General features: G+C 37.3%; 2 protein-coding genes across 4 annotated transcripts in view; one reads left to right on the plus strand and one right to left on the minus strand.

Annotated features, from left to right (window-relative positions):
• The window catches only part of LOC116016492 (E3 SUMO-protein ligase SIZ1-like), a 15789-nt gene extending 8848 nt beyond the window's left edge, over window positions 1–6941 (plus strand). For all 3 annotated transcript variants that reach the window (XM_031256777.1, XM_031256779.1, XM_031256778.1), the window contains exons 9-18: window positions 1044–1131; window positions 1207–1282; window positions 1775–1848; window positions 2295–2402; window positions 2716–2874; window positions 4190–4294; window positions 4437–4517; window positions 4599–5811; window positions 6060–6450; window positions 6558–6941. In XM_031256777.1, coding sequence (XP_031112637.1) covers window positions 1044–1131; window positions 1207–1282; window positions 1775–1848; window positions 2295–2402; window positions 2716–2874; window positions 4190–4294; window positions 4437–4517; window positions 4599–5811; window positions 6060–6205 — 2050 coding nt within the window. In that variant the 3' untranslated portion in view covers window positions 6206–6450; window positions 6558–6941. The remainder of the gene's footprint in view (window positions 1–1043; window positions 1132–1206; window positions 1283–1774; window positions 1849–2294; window positions 2403–2715; window positions 2875–4189; window positions 4295–4436; window positions 4518–4598; window positions 5812–6059; window positions 6451–6557) is intronic.
• A 102-nt stretch (window positions 6942–7043) lies between these two features.
• The window catches only part of LOC116016495, a 6368-nt gene continuing 2730 nt past the window's right edge, over window positions 7044–10681 (minus strand). The window contains exons 2-7 of the mRNA XM_031256787.1: window positions 10451–10506; window positions 9492–10366; window positions 9048–9243; window positions 8757–8942; window positions 7529–7899; window positions 7044–7393 (exon numbers count right to left, since the gene is read on the minus strand). Coding sequence (XP_031112647.1) covers window positions 7253–7393; window positions 7529–7899; window positions 8757–8942; window positions 9048–9243; window positions 9492–10366; window positions 10451–10506 — 1825 coding nt within the window. The 3' untranslated portion in view covers window positions 7044–7252. The remainder of the gene's footprint in view (window positions 7394–7528; window positions 7900–8756; window positions 8943–9047; window positions 9244–9491; window positions 10367–10450; window positions 10507–10681) is intronic.

The following is a 10681-nucleotide window of genomic DNA, read 5'->3' on the forward strand; positions in this document are numbered from 1 at the left end:
TTTTTTTTTTTTTTTTTTTTTTTCATTTTTATATTTATTAATTTACAAAAATGGCACCATTTACCCTTCATTAATCAAAATGTTAATATATTATTTTATCTTTTTATGTCTTTTTACACTTATAAGCTAACTCAATAATTAATTGTACCAAACACTTTAATTTCATTAGTTAGCTTATTAGCTACTAGCTTTTCAGTTTTAAGCTTTCAGCTAGGTTTTTTGATAGGCGTGCCAAACAGAGCCAAATGTATCTGCCAATATAATGTTTTAGAAACATATGTAGGTAATGAGCATTCCTTTTAATCATAAAGGAATGGAATTGAATTCATTTAACAACCATAAAGAATGTTAAATAAACCCAACAGTGTCTTTATCAATAAGCATGCTTCATGCACTAGACTACCCTTTTTCAAAATCATAATGGTAAATGTTAGACAAATTTTGCATTTTTAATGAATTTATTCACAAAATAAATGACACCAAGACAGTGGTTGACACTTCGGCTGCTAGCGGGAGCTCAGTCTTGACTTGAAATTAAGAATTTACAAGCTCATATTATACCAAAAGATTTGGACTCCAAACAAATTTACTTAATAGGGGGGGTGCAACATCAAAATAATTTAATTTAATTGAATATTGCTTTCTAGTAAACTAGGCGGAGGTGATTTTATTGCCAGTTGTAATTAAATATCATCCCTACTCCCTTCCTGTTGAGGGTCTCCAGAAGGAGATGAGTTTTTGGTCAATAGGATTCATGAAATTGCTGTCTTTAACCCTTGTCATATTTGTACTGTAATACTGTCATCTCTTCAGTTTCGGTGTTCTGTAGCCATCTGTTCTCTCTTTGTTCCCCCTTTCAATAACTTCTGTATTCTTAGAGCCTCCATTTGTCAAAAAGAGATTATTCTTTTTAAAACTGTGTTATATGTATTCATTTTGTAGCATTTTCTAGTTTCTTACTTATTCATATCATGTTTAATTTCTTGTAAATTTTCTTTTGTTCCATCCATTTATATGTCTTGTGTTACATCTGTAAATCTCAGAACAAACCCAGTGCAGAGTATTGAGAAAACATTTCAACTTACAAGAGCAGATAGAGACTTATTGGCAAAACAGGAGTATGATCTTCAGGTTTACCCACAATTCTGAGTGATATTTTCACAGTGAAGTTTATTTGTGTGTTACTCAGAATGGTGTCACTTTCAGGCTTGGTGCATGCTTCTCAATGACACAGTTCACTTTAGGATGCATTGGCCTCTGTATACAAATCTGCAGATCAATGGTATGCTCTTGCATAGAATCATGTTTGAAGATAGGCCTTTTCAAATTAATTTGAATTTTATTTAGCTTAAGGAAAATTATCTAACTGATATTCATGCTTGAGAATAGGCTTTTTGGTTTACTCTAAATTTACTTTGGGTTAAGGAACATATAATTTGTGCTGAGTAGCATAGTCACTGTCCTATCTCCTATGTGCTACTGTTTCACTCTGGCTAAGCATCATGTGTCTGTATGATCCAAATGGCTTCAAATGACTAGTTTATGCTGAACCACATCTCTGTACTCTGGGATTTGCTAATCATATTCAATCCAATTTTTTTTTTTTATCTAACATTACAACCTACTTGTCCAAATTCGTTATTTTATCACACTACATTTTTTTTTACCTCTTTTCTTTTCCCTACTATGAGTCTACAACTGATTGCTATTAATAGCTTCAACCTTTTTCATTGAGACCTCAAACTGACTTTCTTAAATTACTTGTACCTCACAGGGGTCCCAGTTCGAGCAATAAACAGACCTGGCTCACAATTGTTAGGGGCTAATGGTCGAGATGATGGACCCATAGTGAGTTTTGACACTATGCACTAATTCCTTTATTATGGCTGTTTTTGTATTTATGTTTTTATTTATTTACTCTCATCTTGAGAACATATGTTGCTTATGCATTTATAATTTTATATACTCCTTACTGGGCTAGATGCTAATTGCAAATTATAAGTTTAGTTGTACTTATACCCTTTGTAGTTAATTCATCCATGCTCCCTTTAATTTTCTTCCTTTGCTCATTGTTAAACAGTTCCACATTGAAAAAATAAGAGAGAATATATGGGTTTATAAGGCCATGGATTAGACTAGCTAATTGGTTGGATTCAATCTTTTAGTGTGGTTTGGCCCATGTGCGTTATAGCCCAGTTGAGTGATCCTAGCCTAACCTTAGTTTATAACACTTATTAAAATGCTTTTGTGTGTTCCACTTTGCATTTAATTACTTTTGATTCTATCTGCTCCAGATAACACCATGCACTAGGGATGGCATTAACAAAATCTCTTTGACGGGTGTTGATTCTCGAGTGTTTTGTTTCGGTGTCAGAATTGTAAAGAGGCGTACTGTCCAACAGGTATTTAGTTGTAGAAAGTGACCCTTCTTTTCTCCATTAAATTTCATTTTTAGAAGCTTAAAGCTTTAAATGGAGCTTGCACTGTGCTATTCTCCTGAAGGAATATCTTTATGTTGCTGCAAGTTGTACATGTGCATACTTCTATGTTAGATCTATTATATTACTCTTTCACTTTATCTTCTCACATTTTGATAAATTTTTTATTGTACAGTACATGTTAAAAAATAACTTCACATCTAATTTAAAACTTGTAAGATTTGATGTTGGTTTACTATTGCTCCTATCTAATTCTATGTTTATTTGGGTCCTCTAGATACTTAACTGTATTCCTAAGGAGTCTGATGGTGAGAGATTTGAAGATGCACTTGCTCGGGTTTGTCGTATTGGTGGTGGGAATGTCACAGAAAATGCTGACAGTGACAGTGATATTGAAATTGTTGCTGACTTTATTCCTTTGAATCTTCGGTGCCCTGTAAGTTATATTTGAAAATTGACATCATGGTTTTATAAAAGAACCCTTGGCGCCATTAGAGTCCCTCATACATGGAAAAGATGAAATCATAAATTGTATTATACATGTTCTCAAAAAAAAATTGTAGTATACATCTTTATGTGATATTTCTTTGCAAAAATAAAATCGTGTTTGTATGCTTGTGTATTTATTCAACATGTTGGGGTGAAACGGTGACACTTCTTATTCCTTGATTTCATCCACTAATCTGAATGGTGTATTTGACTAGATTCTCTGTCTATCTACTTCTTTCACCTCTGCTTTTTCTGGGTCTCAATTACCACATTATGTTAGAGAAAAGAACAAGGACGTAATTTTATTGGCTGGAAATTAAAAAAAAAAAAAAAAAAAAAAAAAAGAAACAGGAAGTCACAAGACTTTCCCCAACAAGAGTTTTAGGCTCTTGCCCAGCTTCTAAAGCTTAAAGACTAAGGATAAAGATTGGATGATTTACTCTCATCTAGAGGTTCTAATTTATAGTGCTAGGAAATAAATAATTATGGAAAAGGAGATATTGTTGATATGATTGTGCCTTTGATTTTATTCTTGTCAAATCCCTTGCGTTAAGCCTTTCCTTATGTATTCTGATTTTCATCATTCCTTTTTCTGAGTAAACTATCCATTCTTTTGGGTGTGTATCACATTACGATTCTTAGATTTCTGGCAAGATTGTTCATTGTTGGGTTTTGGAATTTAGGCAATACAACTAGTTCATATTCTTTTGTTGTCTGGCAGTTGAAGCATTACCATAGAGGGCATCTTTATCCTCCTTTTATATCATTACCCTAAAGGATAAAAGGAGTAAAGGGTGTTTGTAAAGTGAACATTTTGTAAAATTTGTCATTGTCACTAATGAGATTCTACTCTAGTGAATTTGTAAAGTGCCAATCATTTGATTGTTGATTGTTTGAAGGGTAGGATGATTGGGTCCATTTTAATAGGAAAGACAGTGTTATATGTGTTTATTTGATTTATTTTTAACCTTCTGTTCTCTAATGACCATCACTTTTAACTGCTTGATTGTGTGAAAAGTCACTAAAGCAAATTTTCATTAAATTAGCATCTTCAATGGGTATTGTTCTTAGTGACTCCACTAGCGTACTTGTGATTTCTATCCCACTGCTTGTCCTGTTTCTGTACAAAAGTTGAGGAAAAAGGATGTCTTTATTTTCAATTTTTAGAGATTCTTCAGTATCTTGCATGTAGGTTCTATAACTTAATTTAACAGTAATTCCTCAATTCATTTAATATTTTATTTTTGTATCTGTTGTCTCAGATGAGTGGTTCAAGGATCAAGGTTGCTGGAAGATTCAAGCCCTGTGTTCACAAGGGTTGTTTTGATCTTGAAGTTTTTGTTGAAATGAATCAGAGGACGAGAAAGGCAAGTAGCTATGCATGAGAAATTGAGAATCACGTGTTTTGGACTTCTACTATCATTAGTGGATGTCTCCTAGTTTGTGTGTGGCTTTTTTCCTTTTTCCTAATGATCTCTTATTATTATGAATGTTGTACATGTGCTTCAGTGGCAATGTCCCCATTGTCTCAAGAATTACTCTCTGGAGCATATTATTATTGACCCGTATCTCAATCGAATTACTTCTAAGGTAACATTCACAGCTTTGGGTCTGGTTCCAAAAGTTTTTACCTTAAAAATGCTTGTATAATTTGTTGCTTTTGTGGTGTAGTTGAGGAATTGTGAAGAAGATGTGGCAGAGATTGAGGTGAAACCTGATGGTTCCTGGCGGGCTAAGGTGGAAGGTGATATAAACAGTCTTGGTGATCTTGGACAGTGGCACTTACCTAATGGGAATCTGTGCATATCTTCAGATGCAGACTCTATGCCAAAGCCTGAAGTTCTTAAGCAGGTTAAACAGGATGGTGGTTCTAATGGTCATGGTGGTCTCAGAGTTGGACTGAAGAAAAATCCCAATGGCATTTGGGAAATCAGTAAACATGAGGATGTTCTGACTAACAAAATGCGAGATAATTTTTTCAGCGATCAGGATATCATTCCCATGAGCAGCAGTGGCACTGGAAGTGGCAAAGCAGGTGAAGATCCCAGTGTAAATCAGGATGGCATTGGGAACCTTGACTTGCCTACCAACAATAGGATTGACTTTGAATCTGTTTCACTTAATTTCAATAGTGAATATGGTATTAGTGATAGAAACCCATCTATACCATTGGGGGATGCTGAAGTTATTGTCTTGAGTGATTCAGATGAAGAAAATGAACCACTGATGCTTCATGGAAATGTCCAGGGTAACACCAGGGCAGATGCTGCTAGAGTCTCTTTTCCATTGCAACAACATGGAATTACAGATTCATATCATGAAGACCCTGCTCTTGCTAATGAGGGCAATTCCTGCCCTGGTTTGTTTGGTGCTACTAATAATGATGACTTTGAGATGCATACATGGCCTTTATCGCACAATACACAGGGAGGTCCGGGCTTTCAATTATTTGGTTCAGATGCAGGTGTCTCAGGTTCCTTAGCTGTTGTGCAGCCTCACTCCATTGATTTTCCCAGTTCCATTGATGGCTATGAGTTTCCAATAGATGGCGCCATAGGATCAGTTGGTGTTGCACCTGAATCTTCTGTTGGCTGTCGTAATGCCAATTTAAATGATGGATTGATTGTTAATCCAATGTCATTTGCTGGTGCTGATCCCCCTCTTCAGATATTTCTTCCAACTAGACCATCAAATGCATCCATAGACACTAGTACAAGAGATCAACCAGATGTTGCAAATGGTGTTCAAACTGAGGATTGGTTTTCACTTACGCTTGGGAGTGGAGGTATTGGGGCTACAGCTGATTCTGCAGCAGCTAATGGGTTAAATTCAGATCAGCAATTGCAATCAAAAGATGGTGGCTCGTATTCAATGCCTGATACTGGTACGTCTTTAGATCAGTTGTGTGTGTGTATACTTTTGCATGATGCCAGGAGCTTAGAATTATGTTTTAATTTTCTTTTTGAAGTACTATTAAAGTTCATGTCTCAAGATTAGCAGAGTGCTTTTTATTAGGACTATTTGGTGTCTGAAGTTATGTATCTTGCTGGATATATATAATGTGGCTTGATCTATAATGTCTGAAGATTCATCTTTGACTGAACTTATTCATTTATCCTGTCTGTTACGCAGCTTCACTGCTTCTGGGAATGAATGATAATAAATCCAATAAGATATGCAGAGAAAGATCAGATAGCCCTTTCTCGTTTCCTCGTAAACGCCGTACAGCTACTGCAAGGCCGAGGTCATACTTAAATTTTGATTCTGATTCCGAGTAGGGGAGCTTGGGACTTGGGAAACAATTGGTCATTTTCTAAAAGAACAATGTATGGATTGGATGCAACTGATTCTCCCAAAACTTGTTTGGAGGTCCATATTAACTGCTGTGTGCATATGATAAATGATGAAGGGGCCAATGCTAGAGGGTGGTGATGGTCCCTCCCTGTGCATAATGATGTAGAGAAAACCTGACTTGTATGCTTGTCATTTTTGGAGTACTACCTACCTTTGGAGTCCCAATTTGGTGAGCTCTCTCTCTCTCTCTCTCTCTCAACTAAAAGGAATTTCATTACCCACATTTCCTTGCTTTCTTTTCACCTAGTTTATTTCCTCTCCCTTGTTTTCTTGCAGGTTACTTTTAATCATGAGTTGCACAGTTGAGAACATCTTCGCCAACAAAATAGTAAATAGAAATAGTGGAAGCGCCTCACCCATAATTTACTTTTTGACCTTTTTATTAGATAGATAGATGGATAGTTAGGAGTCACCCCACCCCACCCATTTCTATTATCAGACAAAAGATTCCTAGAAGGCTGTTGGAGATACTGTAATGAATTTTTGTGGTGTCAACAAGGACAAAGATCTGAGGCTATGGGAAATGCCATCTGTTGAAGAAACTCTTGCACAGAGTGGATGGCCGTAGCCATTATTTGTTAACCGCTGCACAGATGAGCTTTACAAATATACTTTTGCCAGAACTCATAATGCAATCAGTTTTTGTTGGCTGGAAAAATATACAACTCTGCTGGTGCCCTATTTTGTTATTTGATGTATTACTTCTTCGAACAAACCTAGACAATGCTCTCTTTGTAAGTTAATATAGAACTTTTCCTGACGTGCATTGAAACGAATCAAATTTGAAGTTATTAAGATATCAGAAACAAGAGTCTAGTCTTAGCTTGCCTGGCTTGGCTTGGCTTTGGCTACTATAAAACAACACAACACTGAACACTCTGGGCATTCATATAAGTATACTTGCGTGCCAGATACTCTATCAAAATCATGGCACTCTTACAACATATGTCTGCCACCTGCCTTTCAGTTTGTCAATCTTCTGGTTCCGGATCTAGAACTGAAAGAATGTCCAATGCTGATGAACCAAGGTGCAAGCCTCGAACTATCCCTCCATAACCAACCTTTATCTTGTAGCAGAGAAGCAATACCGAGTCCCAAACTGCTGTTCTTCCCTGAATTCACGCAAATAGGTAAATACAAAAAGGTTTAGTGTAAACCATAAAAGTGCTCAAGCACTGTAAGGTCACCAGAAAAACCTATTCATATGTATAGGATAGGGGCTCAAGAACTGGAAGGGAGACACTTGCCTGTAAAGAGAACTGAGGCTTCTTGTCCCAGAACAAGGCAAATACTGGGGGGCTTTGCTTCCCAACAGCCAATACACAAGCTCCTGGATGAAGCACTGAGGGGACACCTGAAACAACAGCTACATACTTTTCTGGAAATCGTTCTTTAGGAGGCAAAACACCCAGAAATAAGGGGTTCTTGCTTGATTGAGATCCAGCATAAGCCGTAGGATCAACATGTAGCATCCACTTAGGGTGTTCTAAGAAAGCACAAAATAAATATAGGAGCAGATGTGAATCTGTAGGAAGGTCACTACTCCACTTCTTGTTTGAACTGTCATAAACTTCACCCAGATACTCATACTTCTTCACACATGTCCCTTCAGCAAGCTCTGTAAAATTACATACTTTTGATGTCAGGCACCAAGTATTAATATAGGTTTTTTAGTTAAGGGAATGAGCACCTTTTGTCCTTGATTTGATCATTTGATGAGTTACAATAAATTACCCTTAATTTTTCACATTTGAGCAGCTTTAATTGATGATGAAAGATAAAAACCAAAAAATGCATTTTCTTTTTGGAACAAAAAGTAAAATATAATTTTGAAAGAGAGAAACAAAGGGCCAGTGCCACTGATGGAGGGATAGGGTCATGCAACCAAGAAATTAAATACAGGATAGAGCTGTGGACAAGTACAGAGGTCGCCATTGGGAGACGGAGCTGGCTTCAGGCGAACCAAGTGACAATAAAGTGAGTGGAGAGAGGAAAAAGAAGAGTTTGTTGGGCTTTGGGGGAGGGAGTTACCAGACAGTGGTCACGGTTGAAGAGGAGATAAAAAACAAGGGTGGTGGAGCTGGTATTTTGCTATGATGCTGCACAAAGGTGGATAGAGATGAGGGAAAGGGAAGAAGAGAAGTGTAGGGTGAGGTTGCTGTGGCCTGTAGGTTTGACCTTGGGATTAAGGGGAGAGGTAGAGGTGGCAGATGATGGAGCTGGGTGGCTGGGGGAACATCTAATTTCTGAAATAATAACAGAAAGAAAAGTAAATCTATTTTTCTTTTGCTTTCCCAAACTTCCACAATCAATTAAGGGCTTAATTTATAAAAACTGGAGGTTAACATTGCAATCTAAGAAAACTGAGAATGTTTTATCAAAACAACTCAGAAAAATTAAATTTAAAAATTGAACCTTGATGATCTCATGTCCTGAAAATTATCAGAGACCCTTATAGGGTAATGAACAGATTACCTCGAATTCTCCTTACGGTATAATCTGCACGAACACTACCTTGGGTAAGCAAGCCCTTTCCCCATTCTCCTTTCATCAAAGTAAGAAGCCTCTGATGCTCAGTTATAGCATCGATGCACTCTTGCACAACAGGGATTAAGGTGCTCTGCTGTGGGGATTGTTGAAAAATGCTAGGAGTCAACTTTGCTGAAATGAAAATGCCCAAAAGATATCAAAAGATACCAACAAACCAAAAATAATAATACTATTGACACCATAAAAATAAATAAATAAAAAGGTGAACCAACTTACACATGCAAGAATCAAGAGTTTGAACAAGATTGGCACGCAGTTGGTGAAGAAGTCCATCTTCATCAAGAGAGAATGAGGATTGCCATTCATTAGTCATCCCAGGTGTGCAGACAGTAGTAGTTCCAGCACTTGAGATTTCACTTCCCACTTGACTGACAGTAATTGTTATTCCTAGTTTAGCAGCAGATTGCATGACCTAACATAGTCAAATAAGCATGATTCAGAATTCACACAGATAAGCTGCTGATTGCAGCGAAGGCTTTGCCTTGTCCATTTAGAGAACCCTTGAGTGTGATAAGAGTATCACACCACAATTTACAAGTTCAAAAGCGGAATATGGTTAGCAAATGCTGGTGCATCTCTGCACCCCTTGAACAAGTTCAATGTATCAAGGTATAAACACAGGAAAGGGATAGAAAGGAGAAAAAGTTTGAGATAGCCCACCTTCACGTGACTAGTATCAATTTTGTTAAGCAAGGGATTGAGAAGCATTGTGGAAAACCACTGCCTAAGATGGTCACGCCACCGTTCAATCTGTGGATATATACCAAGATGTTCAAAAGCTTCAATAGATTCTATCATTGACATGGGAGGAGGTAGATCACCCTCCCCTTTTTTTGGAGGAGTAGTGAATTTTTGTGAACCAGGGGACATCCTAACAGGCCTCAAAGGAGTACTTCTAGGAGTTCCAGAAGTGTTAGCTGAACTGGGCATGTTACTAGGACTGACTACACCAAAACCACTTATCGTGGGTGGTGGGGTGGACAATTTACTTGCCGATTCAGAAATTTTCTCATCAACATCAGCCAAAAACTTTTCAAGATCTTCTTCTGTCATTATCTCTTTGTGAAAAGGAGCTCGCTTGTTTGACCAAGGTGAAGTCTGGAGAGAAGGTGATTGTGAAGATGTAGGGACTAGAATCAGAGATTGGGAAGCAGGAGACTTGGATGGGGTGCTGAAAGTATGTATTTTAGACCCGCTACTGGCACTTGATTTTTCACTACTCAGTCTAGCTGAACGGCTTGCACTGGAAATTGGCTGATGAACTGGGACAAGGGCATCTAATGGAGAGGTCATTTTGGACTTGGGAGGTTTCTTTGAAGATTCTACTGTGCCCTGTTCAACCTTTGGCTTAATTCCTAAAAGCCCTAGTTGTCTACTAGTCAGCCGCATCTGTTCCTTTGATCCTTTAGCTGGAGAAGTAATCATCAATTCTGTTGTATTCCTTTTTCTCCAAAGCAGAATAGCCTTAACAAGGGCAAGAAAAGTTCCAATTAAGAAAAAACCGGCAATGCTTTGTATCACTTTGGTAAAAAGACCTGAGCATGAAGTAAAGAAAGGTCAGACCAATTAATTGCTTAGCTTAACCCAACTAAGAAGAAACTTTAAGCTATGTTACTTACGAGCAGTTTCTTGAGAAGCGTATCCAATTTTCAAACTTTCAACAATTCCATTTTCCCTAAAATTCAAATTCAAATAAAGCCATTAGCTACGCTACCTAAGATAATACAACTAAAAATATAGACAATCCTGTTTCCCAAAGAAATAAAAATGTCAGTACACCATTCAGGAAAATGTGATAGATTACATACTTCTTTGGATAGGGATTAGTTGAGAAAAAGGGTTGGGGGGGG

The sequence above is a fragment of the Ipomoea triloba genome, chromosome 4, assembly GCF_003576645.1.
Source record: "Ipomoea triloba cultivar NCNSP0323 chromosome 4, ASM357664v1".
Taxonomy (NCBI): domain Eukaryota; kingdom Viridiplantae; phylum Streptophyta; class Magnoliopsida; order Solanales; family Convolvulaceae; genus Ipomoea; species Ipomoea triloba.